This window comes from Calypte anna, chromosome 1 (genome assembly GCF_003957555.1).
Source record: "Calypte anna isolate BGI_N300 chromosome 1, bCalAnn1_v1.p, whole genome shotgun sequence".
Classification (NCBI taxonomy): domain Eukaryota; kingdom Metazoa; phylum Chordata; class Aves; order Apodiformes; family Trochilidae; genus Calypte; species Calypte anna.
The window spans coordinates 41,839,875-41,858,376 of record NC_044244.1 but is presented as its reverse complement, the minus strand read 5'-3'; the positions used below and the strand labels follow the sequence as shown (position 1 = coordinate 41,858,376).

At 35.6% G+C, this 18,502-nt stretch overlaps 1 protein-coding gene across 1 annotated transcript in view; it reads left to right on the top strand.

Annotated features, from left to right (window-relative positions):
- Positions 1-16,916, top strand: part of ARNTL2 (aryl hydrocarbon receptor nuclear translocator like 2) — a 39,607-nt gene extending 22,691 nt beyond the window's left edge. Inside the window, exons 9-17 of the mRNA XM_030463891.1 lie at positions 547-690; positions 2,343-2,583; positions 3,515-3,621; positions 4,148-4,298; positions 5,521-5,576; positions 6,339-6,447; positions 12,677-12,764; positions 14,413-14,521; positions 15,810-16,916. Of these exons, the coding sequence (XP_030319751.1) occupies positions 547-690; positions 2,343-2,583; positions 3,515-3,621; positions 4,148-4,298; positions 5,521-5,576; positions 6,339-6,447; positions 12,677-12,764; positions 14,413-14,521; positions 15,810-15,946 (1,142 nt within the window). The 3' untranslated portion in view covers positions 15,947-16,916. The remainder of the gene's footprint in view (positions 1-546; positions 691-2,342; positions 2,584-3,514; positions 3,622-4,147; positions 4,299-5,520; positions 5,577-6,338; positions 6,448-12,676; positions 12,765-14,412; positions 14,522-15,809) is intronic.
- The last annotated feature ends 1,586 nt before the right edge of the window (positions 16,917-18,502 follow it).

The following is an 18,502-nucleotide window of genomic DNA, read 5'->3' as shown; positions in this document are numbered from 1 at the left end:
TATTTGATAGGTCTTGTCAATACAAAAGACCTGATGTAGTCGAACATGGGATAAAATACTTCAATATCAAGAATCACTGTCTTCCCTGAAAATGCTAAGTGTCAATCCTAATTTAACCAAATCTTACTTTGTTTACAGTTATTTCTAATAGGAAAGCATTATGTACTGTGCATCTAATCACGATTTTGTATCTGGCTTTTATAAGCATCTTTGCAGCTCTTCCTTGTATCAAATAGAAGTTGAAAGTTTTGAAAGTATATTTGTTAAAATACCGTTCAAAAAAATCAAGAAGTGTTAAAAAAATAGTTGGGTGGTTCTTCTTTTTCATTGTTGAATCTGTGTGACAGTCACATTTGCTTTGCCCTATTTAAATTATTAGATTGTTTTTAATTGTAAGGACAAATTTAGGCATCCAAGCAGTGAGGAGAGTGTGCTGGAAGCTAAAATGAAGAAAAAACCCCTGTATTCTGAAGTTTTGTTGTTGGATTTTGTTGTTGTGTTGTGTGTTGTGTTTTTTTTTAAACTATTTTACTGAATTTTTGTAAGCTGGCTTGCAAGTACATACAGATTTTCAAGCTGGACCAGCTCGACTGAATTCTGGTGCTCGGCGTTCCTTCTTCTGTCGCATAAAATGTAGCAGGACAACAGTAAAAGAAGAAAAGGAGTGCTTGCCCAATCCAAAGAAGAAAGGTATTCAAACAGTGTGGATCAAATAGGGGCTTTCTGTCTTGAAACTTGGTATTTCTGAGTTCTGAGTCAGTAGTGTAACCCTCATAGTTACCACCCACTTTGCAAAGTAGCTGTAGAGAAGTGTAAATACCAGAAATACCAGAATACCAGAAACATGTTTTGAAATGCTCTAATTGTACTCTTTCTCCTCCCTGTTCACTCCTGGAAAAGAGGGAGAGAGGCACCTGAGCTACAGTAGCTGCTTAGGAGCACATGGTCTCTTGTAGTAAAACTTTAGGGAAATTATTGAAAGAACTGGAGCAGATCAGAAGAATGAAACTAAATAACCCTTGTCTTGAAGATAATTGTGAATGAGGTCTGCAAAATCTTCTTTTTTGAAGGAAAAAAAGCAAGTAAAACAACTTTTTTTTTTCCCTGATTTGCTTTGTGTTGTGTGTACTTAAAAATTTTTTTTCTTTATGATTAATTTAGCAGTGTAATTCTCTTTTTCTCAATAATTTTACTTTAGTTCATATTTTATTATTCTTGTACATCAGTGTACTCTTGTCACATTTTCAGTGAATGGATCTTTTAAAGTGTAATTTCCAGCTTTTATTTAATACCTTAGTATTGATTTTTTCAAAGGTCTCCTGGAATTGTTTGACCCAGAATCGTTCTCCTACTTTCATTTTTCATTGTAACATGATTGTTGAAATATACCATACAATAGTATATTTTAAAATAGGTCTTTCATTGTAAGTAAGTGAAATTTATTCTCCCTTGATGTGCCAACTAACTCGGTGAGATCAGAATTTAAGTTGTGTAAATGTTTCTCAGGAAAGTCATGTCAAGGGAAGGCACAAGCTGAGAAATTGTGACTAATTCACAGTAAGATAACACAGTTTTTCATTTTACAGACTTGATATACATTTTCCACAGTTGATAGGGTTAATGTAGTCAAATCTGTGTAAAACTTAATTTGTTCAGAATACAGATACCAAGAATATTGCAGTATTTTTTTGGAAGAAAGTTCTCTAAGACACATAATGCCATCTCTGTCTCAATGCATATGACATTGTTTGCATGTTATATAGGCAGCAGAGTGTACCAGCTGTAGGAATGAATGACAGTTTATGCTGTCATTTAAGACTTTTAGAATATTTGTGTTCCCAGAAAACTGAAGAATTCAGGATTGCTCAAGGTAAATGGAAAATAAGCTGGATTGTCTCGTGTTGTTCTCTCAACCGATTGCAATAAGCTTATGTTAAAATGCTTGTGTTTACAAATGGTAAATTGATTCGGAAGTGCCTCTCCAGTTTATTTTATTTTACAGTACATATGAAGCTGTATAAACAGAAAGTGATCTGTAGGTTACCTGGCCGTTGGTTTACTTTTTTTATCTGAGAGCCTCTGTTTGAACTGCCAACACCTATAGCTTGATCTTCCTAAATCTTGCATAGGGTTAGAAGTGCTCTCCCCAGGTAAGCCAAAATTAAGTAGTACAAAAATAGTTTTAAAATACTCCTTGAAATTATCTATAGCCTTGTACAGTTGTTATAGGTAATCATGAAATTTAGTTGCTAGTCTAATGATGTATGACATGAAAAGAAAAAAAGGTAACATGGTTTAATTTTTGAACCATAACTGCCTCTTATTTAATTTCTTTTTATTAGATCACAGAAAATACTGTACCATTCACTGTACTGGGTATTTGAAGAACTGGCCTCCTAGTGAGGTGGGAGTGGAAGAGGAAAACGATGTAGAAAAGGACAGTAGTAACTATAACTGTCTTGTTGCAATTGGGAGGTTACACCCTTATATTGTTCCACAAAAGAGCGGAGAGATAAAAGTCAAAGCAACAGAATTTGTTTCACGATTTGCCATGGATGGAAAGTTTGTTTATGTTGATCAGCGGTAAGTGTTTTGTTCTTCAATGATGAAAAAATTAAATTAACACCACTAGTTGTATTTTCTAATACTTTCTGTCAGAACTGTAAATTCTTGAGCAAGAGAGAATTTCTAGGTGCTGTGTACAGGGAGCAGTTCATTCTGAATCTGTAAGTATTTGGGCTTTGGTTTTCGGTCAACATAAAACATGACATATAAAAGTATACTTTTGTAGAGAAAAAGGTGAGCTCAGAAGATTAAAATATGTTGTAAAAGGCACTCATGTACTTACTTATTCATCAAGAGAAATCTCAAGTTAGAGCTTCCTAGCTATGCATATGACGTAATTAATGAACACCTATCCAAAAATTATTCTTCTTAAAATTTTACTATTTGGAACAAAATGAATTTCACATTAAATGAAGTACAAAATTATTTAATTAGAAATGAAAGCTCAGCTCCTGTTTCTTGAACTTCTGATAACAAACTTCTATTTGTTTTATAGACTGAGTTACCACTTTGCATTTTGAACTTCATTATTGTCACTGGAAGCATTTTATTGCTTTTAGTCATCATATCTTTCATCTAAAATCATCAATTTAAATCTATTTCTTAAAGTGTCCAAGGAAAATTCAACTACTAAATTCTTTAAATGATTCATTATGTGTTACCAGTACCCTGACTGGATAATGGAAAGATCTAATGATCATAAGAATTTTGTATGTGTGTGTGGTTTGCATGTTTAAACACTTACTTTGTCTTTGAATTGGCATTCATTGCAAATGGATAATTTGCATTGAATAGTATTTCCTTTTGCTTTAGGGCTATACCGATGCTGTATCTTTTTTCAAAAACATAAGCATATGTTTCTTTAAATCTTTTGCTTTATCTGATACTAAAGAAAACAAGCTTTGCAATTGTTTGAATCCACTGTAGTTCATGTTTTTATTTCTAACAGCGCAACAGCAATTTTAGGGTATCTGCCACAAGAGCTACTAGGAACTTCTTGTTACGAGTACTGCCATCAAGATGATCACAATCATCTAGCTGAAAAACATAAAGAAGGTACAAAATAATTTGGTCTCCCCAGTCCATGTACAACTACATGTAACTACTGTGTGAAAACAGTACAAATAGAAAAAAATCAGAAGCTGAGAATTTATAAAACTAAATAACATTGTCCTTCTCGACACGCCCACATAAAGCTTGTAAAAAAACTTCTGCTGTCTCGATTCTTGGTGCAATGCTTTCAACCCTGCTTCAGCTCTTTATAAGAATGAGGAAGGAGTCCTGAAGAGCAAATGTGCCTAATCGTGATTAAAAACACTTGTTATGCAAGTTAACTAAGTTAGGACTATCCCTATTAGTGGTTTGCCGATATTTAGTACTTGCTCTTTAATCAAAGACTGATAATATTGCTGAAACTGTGGCTTGATTTTAGTAGGGGTCCTGTCCTTCAATTATTCTGGCATTTGATTTGTATTTCTGACCATAAAACCAAAATGTTTTTGATGGTGCTAAAAACCAGATTATTTTAAATTTTATCTTCTCAGAATAAATATGGTGATTACAACTTTCCTTTCTTATCTAGTATTGCAGAATAAAGAAAAAGTATTTACAAATTCCTACAAATTTAGAGCAAAAGATGGGACTTTTGTTACTTTAAAGAGTCAGTGGTTTAGTTTCATGAATCCATGGACCAAAGAACTGGAGTACATTGTATCAAACAACACTGTGGTATTGTAAGTAATTCATTATATGAATCCCTGTGGTTTTGGTTTGGTTTTTTTGGTCTTAATAACAGTTAAAATTAATAGCAAGCAACCTGTTTAGGAAACAGAATAAGTAGAAAATATCAACACTGCACAAAAAGTGGTAGAGTAACCTAGAATATTTTTTTTCTTTTTTTTTTTCATTTCTAAGTTATTTTTATTTCAGGCTGAAGTCGTGGATTTGACTCTTGAAAACTCTGCCTTTCCCCAGTAGAAAAAAAATGAGGTGAAAGTTTCTTATTAAAGAGGAGAAGGAAGGATCTTGTAAGAGTGGTATATATGAATAAACACAAATGTGAAGATAATTCTGTTTTCCCTCTGAGCTTTAAAACACTGCTTGTGTCAGCTGACCTAAATTTAAGTGGTCCCCTACCTACCATGTGTCAGAACGTGAAGTATAATTGATAGATCAGAGAAATGGAAGCCAGGACAAAAAGATACTCTCCAGGTTGCAGGAAAGAGCCTGTAAATGTGTGTTTAATTCTTAGTTTTTAGTTTTAATTCTTCTTTTTCATTCTCTGTGCATTGCAACGGAGCAGTAATTTGGATTGTTCCAAATCTTTGCCAGTGACTGGGTTTTTGAGAGGGATGGAGAGGAATTTATTTCCATTAAATAAAGTTGTCAAGGGGCCTTTTACCCGTTCTGTAGATCATTCATGTCTTGAGTCAACAGCACCCACCCATTTTGCCCATGTCCTTTTTCTTCAAGAAGAGAGAGAAGCTCAGTTAAGACAATTGTTGTCCAGCAGCCAAAGGCCACTTTTTCCTGCCTTGGAGATCTGGGCTTCTGCAGCTGTCTAGAGGGAAGGTAGGCAGCAGCTGCTGGCAGAAGGTAGTCACTGACCTGTCCTTGTAGAAGTTGTTTCTGGTTAACTCCCATTAGGAGGGTTAACTCTCTCCTAGGAGTAAAAATAACAGCCTTGTTCTTTTGTCATGGAACACATACAACTTTATTGGCCTTTCTTCTTTATTTGGAGAATAAGTAGAAATTAGCATTTCACCCAGTGCTTTGGAAACAACTTTACAAAGGAGTGAACATTGAAACGTGAGGAATGTTTCTTTTTTATTATTATTAGTTTGAGGATATTAGATTTTACTCTGTATAAAGCACTATTACAATAAAATGTAAATACGCTGGGCTTTGTCTTTGAAAACCATACTGATTTTGTTTGTTTGTTTATTTAAATCTCAGAGGTCATAATGAGTCAGCTGAAGAACAGGACCCCTACAGTTCCCAGCCTGCAGAAGGCAAGTGTTGCTTCTTACAGTTTCATAGGTGCATCTGATCAACTATTACAGTTTTAGATTTATTAAATCCAGAATTAATTTTTTTTAAAATTCTAGGTTGTTGTGCAAAGAGGCATTAATTTTTGTAAAGCTAATTCTGGTGACGATTTTTTCTTGCTTATAGCATCCTAATTAATGTCATTTACGTAACTAGGATCAGAAGGGCTTATATCTTTTCCTTCCAGCAGCTTCTGCTATGGGTAAGATTTTAGTTGATAGAGTATTATACTTCTGTCACAGACCTTCTTCACATGTTGCCTGGTTTTCTGAAGAAATGCTATTGTACTATCTCAGTAGACAGTTACAATGATTTTGATATATATTTTCTTAAAAATTTTCTCCTCTGCATTGACCCTGATTTCTACATGCTGTTTTGTCATTTTACTCTAAGGTTTTTTTACTTTTGCTTTTGAAATTGTCTCCAAAACCAGATTTCAGTTTGTGAAAAATCCAAGGTTGTTTTTCTCATGTTTTTTGAATTATCTGATAGAATGTAGGTGGTAATTATTAAAGCTAATTTCATTACTGGAGATCAATCATTTTTGCAAGTATATTTTTTGCCTATCCTTGCATTTCATATTAAGACAGCACTTTAAGGAATTTGGTTTCTGAAAATAAGAGATTGAGAACAAAAACTAATTTAAGGTAAATCCTTGAGGTGATTATTCCTTGCTGTGTAGCTACAAACTTAAGGCTTTATTTTGTTGTTTTTTTTACCTGTAGATGCTGTAAAACAGTCTCTAGTAAGTGTACCTGGAATGTCCTCTGGAACAGTTCTTGGTGCTGGAAGTATAGGAACCGAAATTGCAAATGAAATATTAGAATTGCAAAGGTAATAAATGCTTAACAACATACATTAGACTTTTGAATAAAGATAGAGAAGACATATGTGATTATGTGGGGGTGCTCAAGTTTCATTTTTATTGTGTTAGATGCATAAAGTATTTTTACTTTGAACAGTGGCATTATGAGATACCCAATGTTAGTCTTGCAGAACACATCACTGGTGTTGATAAACAGTTTTGGTCGGGCCATTCAGCTTCCTTTGTTTATGAAAGTGTTATTGGACTCTGACTTCAAAATGTTACTGTGATGCAGCTTCTTCACATGATTATGAAATGGGTAGATAAATCATTTGGGAATGGAAAATCAGGTGTCTGTGAGTAGTGTTCATGTTCTTCTGATAGCATCACTCTGCTAGGAAAACTTTAATTGAAACAGCCCCCAGTTGAGGTCTTCAGTGGCCTGTCTTGTCCCTTTCCTGATTATCCTGAATGTAAATGAAAGTAATAGCACATTTCCTCCCCAAAACCCTGATATAGATTTAAAAAAAACCTCACTTTGTCTTTCTGAATGGAAAATTTTTAATTAAAGATTGGCCTTTAACTAAAACTAACTAGTTTTAGCAGGTACACAGAATAGCCAAGGAATTTGGAAGGAACAAACGTAATTTTAATGCGAAGATATCCTTATCTGTATTTTGTGTTGTGCACTCACAGTGGTGCTTGACTTTCTTAAGGAGAGAGAGGTTATTACTCTGTGTCAGTTTGTACTGTAACATCATGTGTTGTCTAAGAACATTTTTTAAAGAGTCTCCAAGCCAACTTATTCCAGGACTTTGAGATGCACATCCACGAAAAAGTTTGTTTTCAGTCACAACGCTTTCAGGAATTAATGTTTCATCAGAAGGTCAAATTGTTGGGGTCAGATTTAGGGCAATGGTGATACCATCAGCACAGACCAAGTTACCTAAGCAACAACTTTGGGTAATGGAGCCACCCCTCAGACTTTAGATCTTACACATCCAGTTCCAGGTAAAAACGCCAAAAATTTTGCTCTGTCTGCAGAGCAGTGGGTTTCTAGGTCACATGTGTTTCTTTCCACTTTCACTTTCACAGCTGGGCCTGGAAGAGTAGTGGCAACACCCTACAGGCTTTGGGAAGAGTGACTGGAAAGATGCCCAGCAGAAAAGGACATGGGGGTGTTGATTAACAGCTGACTAAATATCCACCAGCAGTGTGCCCACATGGCCAAGAAAGCCAACAGCATCTTGGCTTGTATCAGAAATAATGTGACCAGGGAGACTAAGGAAGTAATTGTTCCCCTGTACTCAGCACTGATGGGACAGACTCTTGAATACTGTGTTCAGTTTTGGGCCCCTCACTACAAGAAGGACATTGAGGTGCTGGAGCGTGTCCAAGAAGAGCAACAAAGCTGATGAAGGGTCTAGAGTACAAGCCTTACGAGGAGCCTCTGAGGGAACTCAGGTTGTTAAGTCTGGAGAAAAGGAGGCTGGGGGGAGATGTTATCATTCTCTACAACTACCTGAAAGGAAGTTAGAGCCAAATGGGTTTGGTCTCTTCTCCCTAGCAACAAGCAACAGGACAAGAAGAAATGGACTCAAGTTGCACCAGGGTACATTTTGATTAGATAGTAGAAATTTCTTCACTGAAAGGGTAGTTAAACACTGGAATGGGCTGACCAGGGAGGTGGTTGAATCTCCCTGGAGGTGTTTAAAATATGTATAGATGTGGTGCTTAGGAACGTGGACTTTGTAGACTTAAGTTAATGGTTGGTAGAGGTCAGTTAGGGTTGGACTTGATGATTTTGAAGCTCTTTTCTAACCAGGATGATTCTGTGATTAAATTTTCCTGGAAGAAGTAGACCAGTTTTTGACAATAATTTGGCAATAATAATTTCATACTGTAGAATATCTTGAGTTGGAAGGGACCTGTGAGTAACATGAAGTTGACCTCTTGTCTTTCCACGGGGCACCCTAAAAATTAAACCATGTGTCTAAATGCTTCTTGCACAATAACAGGCTTGGGGTTGTGACCACTTTCTGAGACACCTTGTTCCAGTGCTTGACCATCATCTCAGTGAAGATCTTTTCCCTAGTATCTTCCCATGATACATCTGTAAACCATTCCCCATGTCTTATCACTGGACACCAAAGAGAAGACATCAGCACCTTCCTCTCTGCTCTCTATAATGAAGTTGTAGATAGTATTGAGGTCACCTTTCATTCTTCCCTAAGTGGAACAAGTGTAATATCCTCAAGCTGTTTCCCTTAAGTCACGCTCTCCTTCGCCATCTTTGTTGCCCTCCTTTGAATACAGTCATACATTTTTATATCCTCTTTGTACTGTGGAGCCCAAAACTGCACAAAGTACCTGAGGTGAGACAACACCACTGTTGAGTCTAATGGGATACCTGCTACTTTTTACTGGTTATCTATACTGTGTTTGATGCACTCCAGCAACATACCCTTGTCCCTTTTGGCCACAAGGGCACATTGAGCTTACCATCAGCCAACCCCACCTCATATCTCTTTCATCAGGGCAGCATTTCAGCCTCATGTCCTCTAGTTTAGCATACATCAGTGCACCACAGCATAGTCAGATTCTGATGTTTCAATATCAGCTTGTCTGTGAGGATGTTATGGGAAACTCTGAAAAGCTTTACTGAAGTGACAGTACTATCCAGTGCTATCTCCCCATCCACTGAGGCAGTCACCTTCTTGAAGAAGCTGTCAGGTTGACTAAGTGTGATTTACTCTTCATAGATCTGCCTTTGATTCATGGTTATCTTTTTGCATTGTTTTTGTCTTTTCTGCTGTCTCTAATTTCATTAGAAGACTGAAGTTAATTTTCTGAAACAGTAAATACCATGGTCAGAGCCTAAGTGATGAGTGACAGGGGAGATGTTTTTCTTTGTTGCCAGTATCTTGGAGTTGATGACCAATGATGAAGTCATATCCCTTTAATAGAACAGTCAGGTTGCCTAGGGTTTTATTCATTTTCAGTGAAAGGAAGAAAAGAATACTTGTGATGGGATGAAAAAAATCACTACCAAAAAAAAAAAAAAAAAAAAAAAAAAAAGAGAGAGAGAGAGAGAGAAAATCCATCCATCCCACAACATGTTAGCAAGTTGCTGGGATTGTCCAGCAAGGAGGATGAAAACCACTGGCAAAAAAAAGGTTGATATTCTCAACAGTGAAGAGGGAATGTTGGTAAAGTCCTCTCATCACACATAGTGATGTCACATATAGTGTGAGAGTCACTTTTTATTGTATCTTTCTGAAGACTGAAGGAAGTTGGAAGAAATTCTCATCTCTGATGGTGAATACCCAGACGTGACCCAACAACTTAATTTGTCTCGTGTTCTAGATGCTTCAGTCAGCTCCATGTGATAGTCTCAACTCAGATAACCTGACCTTTGCTGGCAGTGCTCATCCATGTGAGCATATATGTCAGCTTAAGAAAACTCGTTTACTTAGTAGATTAATAATAAATTTACTGCATGGTGGAAGAATTAACACCTTCCTAGAAAAGTTGTCTTCAAAGCTACCCCTTGAAAGTTCTGGTATTTGTGTTTTCAAGAACCACAGGTAATGCTGTTTCTCTTCACATTGCTACAGAGGCAACAGTTTCAGAAGCAGTACCTTCCTAATCAACAAAAGAAAGCTTTGTATAAAGAACAAACCAACCCATTACTCCTGTTCTGAGGCAGTTCAGGAGGTCACAAGAGAGCAAAGTCTGTTTGTTTTAATCTTAGGAAATGGAAGAATCCATTACAACAGTCATAATTGTGGAATTTGGAGAGGAGATTATGGTAGTGAATTAATCTCCACAATTGGAGGGAAGTTTTTTTCTAAGAGTGGGGTTTTTTTTTAGTCTATTAGAATGGAATGTGGCTGTCCCTTTTTAGGAATATTTCAGAAGAATATTTATTATTTCATATCCTTCCTGATCCCAAAAGAAGAGCAGATTTTTCTGGACTGCTACAGACCTTACAGAAATAGAGCTTATCGATCAAAAGTTCAGCTTCCATAGTATTGGCATAATTTTCTTTCTGCCTGTCATAAGCTGGAAGCTCATGATGCATACATCCCTGTCTCTCAGAGATGAATATTTTAGATGTCTGGATTTCATCATATAAGTAAATCATGGCTTTACTCCTTTATGGAGCAGTAGTTTAAGGTAGCAGGATGTTTTCCTGTTTGTTTGATTTATTGAAACATCTGTCAGGAAGATCACAGCAATAGCTCAGATTTGCTTCTGATTTAAAAAGTAAGGCTGCTAGGGGAAATAACCTCAAGTTCTGGATTCAAAGAACTACTTCCCAGGACAAATATTTGTGAAAATTCTGGCAATGATGGGAACATGCCTCAAGAAGCTGTATTAATTTTATTTTCAAGTCACCAGTTGAACTTCATGCCTTTCCTTGTTATGTTCACATCTTGAACACTGATTGGTAAATGAAACAGCTTTATGTTACTTTCTTTGGGATCAGTTGTCTTACTTCTTAACTAATACACTGAATGTCACAAGATTTTGAAAGAAAAAATGTTCTACTTGCCAGCTTCATTAGCCAAAGTCATCTGAGCCATTTAGTCTTGTGCATGTGTGTTTGTTTCAGGGATCTTCGTTGTCCATAGACACTGGAAATTGAGAAATAAACTTGTGCTGAAACCAATAGCCCAAGATGTTGCTGTGCAGGTGAAATAAAAGGTTAAGAGCGAAGTTGTGCAGAATAAGGCAAATTCTGTGTCCCAAAGAAAGGGTGGTTTTGAAAAAAGCCAGGTGTGGGAGGAAGCAGTTTAACCTTGTAACTAGGATCTCTGTCATCATACTCATCCTGCCATCTTGTATCTCGTGTGAGAATAAAGTAGAGGCACTCACAAAGACAATTTGGCCATTGAAGGTCTCATCAGTGAGAACTGAATGTTTCTTTAGATACCCGGAGGTACTTTCTTGCACCCAGATGTCATTCACTTTTCCAGAATGGTTGCTGAGAACAATGCTGTATTTCTTTTCAGCTGAAGAGTAGAAAGAACTTCATTTTTGTTTTGTATTAAATCAAATTACTATCTTGCACATACTGAAGCAGTCAAAATAACACAAAAGTCATCAACAGAGGCTAACATCAGCTGTTTCTCATCAAATACCCATGTGGCTACATACATAATCCAATAGGGTGAGTGCATTTACTACCTGAATCTGCTCTATACATTTTTCATTTTTTTTAGTATCAGTATGACACAGTTGCTTCTCAAGATATGTCCCAGGCATCACCAATTTTTTTCTTTTTTTCTTTTTTTTTTTTTTTAATTTCAGGGCTTTGCCTACAGGTCTATTTAAAAGCAATTGAATTAGCATCTGATGAATGATCATTCAGTTACAGCAGTACCATCAGTCTGTTCACCCTGGAGTTTCTCTCCTGGCTTTTGGAGATGGCAGTACTACTTATCAGATGGTACACTGGGTATTGGAATGTAGGGAACTAACAAATAATTCCACACAAACAACTCAACTTACTTAAGACAGGCCGTTTATTCACCCATTTTTGATCTTTCTGCCACTCCTCTGTCACGTTTTGTATCTGAGGAAGTGATAGAAGCTGAAGTGTTCAGAGTGCCCCGGTTCTTCTCCAGCCTTATCCTTTGGGACTCAGGAAGATCAGGGGGAGCTGGGAGTAAGGTGTAAAAGGCTTTTGATACAACACTTTCACTGTTAGTTTTATATCTGGTGTCTTGTAGGAAGGTGAGCAGTATCTCAAGGAGTTCTATTAACAAATAAGTGGTCTTTAGATGGAATTTTTTGCATATATGGAAACACAGGTATAAAAAAGTAATAGTAGAGGGAGTGTTAGAAGAATGTGGGTTTTTCCCTTCCCTTTAGCAGAACTTCCTTATGTTCTCTATATTCTGTATGTGTTTGAAATGTACCTCTTTGTCCCAGTGTGCATTGTTCTGAAAACTGTTCTCTTTGGTCTGTCAGTGCTGGTGATTCAGAAGAAAAATAAAAGTGTGCTGAAGTAATTATGACCCATGGCCTTCATTAATCTCTTCTGCTTGTTGAGTTACCAAAACATGAACCAAGAGAATTTAGAACCTTCAAGAGAATTTAAAACATTTTCTCAGATGAGCTGGTTTGTGCTTCATCACTGGGGAGGTCTGGTGGGTTCAGCAACACACAGGGTATTTTTCATCTTATGATCAATGTGACTTGGTAAATCAACTAAACATATTTTAACTAAACTAAACTAAACAATTTTAGGTTGCATGCTTCACCATCTGGGGAGTTAAGTCCATCAGATCTCTTGAGAAAGTCACCTTCTCCAGCTTTAACTGTAAACTGCAGCAATGTGAGTATGTCACTGCCTGTAAAAATGTAAAAGGTTACCATCAGATAGGTCAAAGCCTGTATTTGAAAAAAAATTACCTTGACTTGTGGTTTTGTGAGAGAATGTGTAAGGTATTGCCAATCAGCTGGTAGCTGTCAGTCTTTGAGAGATGTGACAGCAACAGTTTTCCAGCCTCATTTACAGGGCCATCAATTCAAGCCTTAAGGGGCTATTCCCAAGGCTGAGAGGACTGCAGTCTATGCAGTTATGAGCATCTCTGCTGAATTTCTACAAACATGCTAAATTTGAGTATGATTCATCTGATGAGGATCTGGAATTACATGAAAAAATTTGCTAACCATCAGAGAGTACAAGTGTTTCTACCTGTTCAGTTTGGCAACCTAAATAAAGTATCAGTTCCTGATTTCTCTCACATGTACTTTTAATCTAACTGTTCTTGAATACAAGTTTAAAAATCTATGCTAAATGTTTTCAGCTCTGAAATGTTTAATATTTTTACTTTGAAGGTATTTCCTTAGTCTTCCAAAAACTGATAGAATATGCTGCTTTGCTAATGTGTTGGTGCTTGTAACACCACAGAATTGAATTATCCTAGTTATTGACCATAGCTAGGGAATACTTAACATATTTTAACCTAAATATATTGTATGTCATACATAGTGCACTGTATGAACAAACATTTACCTCTCCATCAGCACTTCTTTGTGATTTTTTTTTTCCATTTAAGTTTATCTTACCATTGTAGTTTTTATTTCCTGACAATAATATCCTGGACTTAAGGATTTTACTGGATTCCTCCCTTTTTTGTGATCAGTTCTCGCCTGCCTTACCACAGATCTTGCCCTAAGAGTTGTCTGAATTACATATACTGAATTCTCTAAATAATGCAGCATCTCATCAGAAGGATAACTTCATTGTATTCACTGAAGATGTTTCTGTTTCTGTGCTTTAGTATACATGCTCCTAAAATGCTTTTGTGTAAAGCATTGCAACTTTACTAGCTTCCTCGTACAACATACACATCAGCAATCTAAGAACTGGTAATTTGCATGTATATGCTACATGAAACAAAAGGGGAAAAAATACTTTTCTGATATGTCTGCATGACTTCCATATCTTGTTGCTATCATCATTTTTCTGAAGTGCAAAAGGTGACTTAAAAGTACTTAGATTTTTATCATAATGGTAAGGAGATGCAAAATAAAAGATACAAGTTCACATTTTAATACATACTGAACATGGGAGATATGAGGGGTTTTATTTAATCTTTTAGCTAGAATGTGTTGACATTGACAAACATGGTGACACTGGGAATTTGTAGTTTGTGGTACTAGACATGGAAAGTGTATACCAGTACAATTTGTAATGCTGGCTTTATTTGCTGAATATTGAATTAGACCCTTGATCAAGCAGCTGTCAGCACTGTCAAGTACCTTTGACATTTTTATAAGTGGCACCTTTTATTTAGGTCTAGTCCAGTGCCTCTTAAAAATATTTTTAAATGCTACAGTTCTGTCCATGTGTATTTTTCATTTACTCAGTTTAGTTCATAGTGCTTTAACAACAAATTACAATGTTTCTGTAATGTAATAGTTGTGTCTAAATTTATTATTTGATTTTGTCTCTCTTACTGCTTTTGTTCTTTCAGGTGCCAAACAAAGAGTTGATTCAGCTGTGTCCTTCAGAAGCAGAAGTCTTAGAGAATACAGATCAAAACCAGGGTGCTATTCCATTTCCCAGTAGTGAACCTCTCCTCAGTAAGATTTATTTCTCTTGTGGATATTTTGAGGGTTGCAAGGGAAGACATTTCTGATAATGGTGCTGTTTTGAAGTACCACTTTACAACTATGTCTGAATTGTAAAGAGATTTGTCTGTCTGTTTTAAGATGAGAATACTCTTAAAACTGAAGTGTTATCACTTGAAGGCAAACAGCAAAATTTCATCAGTGAGTGATTCTCATGAGAAAAATAACATCCTCTAGCAGAAGTTTACTATTGTGTTCTTGCATGCCACAGTTGTAATTAGGTACCTATTAGTCCTCTCTCCAGAAAAGATAGATGGGTAAGGAGAAGTATTCCCAAACAATGCAAGGGAACTTCTTGTAATTTGTAATTTAGCAGTTTTGCTCTTAACTGCAGACTGTGAATAGTCTATACAGAGGTCTAGTCAAAATGTTTTAGAAATAATATTTTTCTTTCCCCTTCTTCAAGTATGCACTAGGGCAGCTGGTTTTATGGGGTTTGGATTCCCTGGCCCTGTAAGAGGAGAATGCCTTCTATGTTAAAAATAATGACAAAGTGTTTATGCTTACCCTGTGTTCCAGCTCTTAGAAATTATTCCATCTCTCTCTCTTACTTCAGTTACTACATCTTGCTTTATTTATTATCTATAGCTTTCTTCCAGTTTAGATGTAGGCCCTTTATATTATAAATAAATATATATATAAATTAAGAAGAAAAAAGCCAAGGGTAAAAAAAAATCTAATCTTTAAATTAAAGATTTAGAAAAAAAAAAGAAAAAAAAAACCCAACAGCATTTATCCAAGGCAGGCAAGGAAACATTTTTCATTGATACTTGAGCTGAAGCATTTTACTTTACTATTCTTAAAAGCAAGGGTATAGCATTGATTTCTAGAGGGAACTTATAGTAATAACTCTTAAGGTTTCAGGAGTTCATCTAGAGGAGAACTCTGGTACATGATTGTGTTTCCCACTAAAGTGACAAAGCAGAAAGTAGTTTTATTCTTCCTTGACATGAAATTCATTGCATGGATCAAGTTCTATTAGCTAGCATTTGGAGCTAATCAAATGGATTGGCAAGAGTTAAGTCATCTTAAATTAAATTATGCATGTCTTTATAGCTGTTGGGGTTGTCCATTATTTCTATTTGTCTGTTGGCTTTTATTTTAGCATTTACATGTAACTGTTTGCTTCAGCTTCAAAAGAAAGTGCTGTTAAGGTGTTGTTTAGAAACAAATATGTTTTGAAAGTTACTATATTCTTCATGCTTCGTCTGCATATGTTAATGTTATAATGATTTTATAGGTGCTAATTCTCAGCTGGATTTCGATGCAATCTGTGAAAATGATGACACTGCTATGACAGCCCTTATGAATTACTTGGAGGCTGATGGAGGACTTGGGGATCCAGCTGAACTCGCTGATATACAATGGGCTCTCTAGTTTTGCTTTTTCAAAATAAGAAGGAATGTAAAATCCATAATGCACAAGAACCGTACATCCTCAGTACTGTATTATAATTTTTTAATGTTTCATTTGAATTCATACTTACTGTCTATATATTTTTAAAGACTGAAGACTTGCTCAGAGAGAGACAGTTTCTGCTGCACCTATGGAAAAAATGCAATATTTTTTTTCATGATGGGGAAACCTTGAAATTTTAATACTGAACCATCTTTAACTGGAATGCTTAAAACACGTTACTATATTTTTGCTAAAAAGACTTAACCAAAAGGTACTGTACAATGTACAGGAATTTTCATAGTTTTAATACTAAAACTTTTATTTATTGTTTTTGTTTCAAATGGTAGATTATACATGTTACTTTCTGTAGAACCTACTGTATTTAGACAGTTAAAGAATATTTGTAACTATTAAATTGCATTGAAATTAGTATTTGCACACACTAAAGTTGTAAAGTAAGGTATTGTAATTCTCAAATGATGTGGTTTGTGACTCCCTGCCCTTTTCAGAAGTGCAATTCTTGTAGTCAAAAGTGAAAATAAAGCATGAAGTTCTGGGAGCAAGGGTTTGAATTACATCATTGTAACAATCAGAGAATATTTTGAGAAAAACAGTCACATTCCCAGTACAAAAATGTAATAAGACTATAAGAGAGCTACAAAACCTTAATTACTGATTTCTATTATTTGTAGTGTGTTATTAGAAAGGCAGAGCATAGAACCTAAGACAAGTAATGCTTTAACTGTATTAAAGCACTTTGGTCTCATTACAGGTTATTTAGTATCTAGACAAGTTTGGATAAATTGTTTTGGTTCCAGGTTGAGGCTAGCACTGTATGTTAGATTAAAAACATTAAAATTCTTTAGTATCTTTTATAGTCTGTGTTTTTGGAGAGGTTAGGGTGATTTTCTATTTCTTGAGTCTGTGACCTAAATATTTCTGTACTGTAGTGCTGTCTGTAAGTAAATGCTGTATGGGATGACCTTTAGGGGACAGCTTTGGCAAGAATTCTATCCCAGTTATAGCAAGTGACACTTCACAGGTTGCATTAGAATAATACAGCATTAATATATGATGTGGATCTTTTTATCTCTGATACTAAAGTTTTAGACAAATTTTTGCATCAGTTATATATAAAAAGCATATTTTTTCTCTTTTTTAAGATTCAGGTAGTGAAAGAAAAGCATCTAAAGATATTTGATACGTGCTCTAGATTTTAATAGACATTGAAACATAATTAACTACCATCACTAATACAGCGTTTGTTGTAGCACTGGAGGAAGCAGACCTGTTGCAGCCCTTGTCAGGCAGGCTACAGTGTGTGCACAACCAGACACAGTAACCACCACTTGGTGTCACGCTTCGGCTGCTGGGGAACCACCCTTCCCTTCCCTTCCCTTCCCTTGAATGGAGACCTCGTTTTGTCAGGCAGTGGCTTCTCTGCTTGCAGCTTTGTATCTTAAAGATATGCATCGATTGGCAAAGTACGGTTTGGTTTGTTTGTTTAAAATCTTTCCCAGGTCTTCTAGAACGGCTCGTTGGATTGATTACAGTATTTTATAACTCTGTAGATTTTTTTTTGCCTTGAAATTGCATGTGATTTCCTGCATTCACTCTATTTTATTTATTTTTTTTACAGACATGGGGCCAAAATTATTTGTTTATCTAGTTTTATTAGAACAAATTTTTCTGTTTCTTCACAGAAAATTAATTTTGGGCTATATCATGGAGCAAAGTAAGAAAAATAAACAAGCACTTGTTTAGAGTTGATAGGTTTCTAGTTGTATAAATGAAATTTGAGAATATCATCCTCCATTGTAAGATGCATTTTCACTTTTCTATGTTTCTGAGCATTAAGGTAAAAAATTCTAAATAAGATAAGAAATTCTGTAGCCAACAGAGGTAAATGAATAAATAAATAACTTAAAATTATGCAGACTCACCTCAACATAGTTTTGTTGTGGGGTTTTTTGGGTTTTTTGTTTGTTTCTTTCTTTCTTTTTTTAAACTGGCTTAGTTTTACAGTGGTGCAGAGGTTATTATTGAAGGAGCATTTTAATTCTTTCACAAGATTTATAGAACCATCTAGAGTCAAGCCACTGTTGTTGGATTCTTCTTGGATTTCCCTAAAAAATAAAGACAAAAATGTGATCAACATTACTCTCAATTAATTTATTAGATTCTCCCCTTCCTGGTTGTGAAATTTTCTGGTTTACAGCAGTCTTAGCAAGAAAAAGTGTAAATATTTGATTGAATTAATACCTTTTTAAATACAGTTGAGATAGTATGTTCTTCTGTTCAGATAACAATGCAATTCTAATAAGATATGGACAGACTTTTTTAGGATGATGCAAGTTATCAAAGGATGTTATCAGTCAATAAAATGTTTTGATGCATTGTTAGTCTGCTGACAGTCCTTCCTAATACTGAATTTAAATAGGAAGCACTCATGCTTTCAGATCCCATGCTTGTTCCCTAAAAATATAAATGGCAATGTTGAAATAATGTGGATTTTGCTAGCTCAAGATGATACTC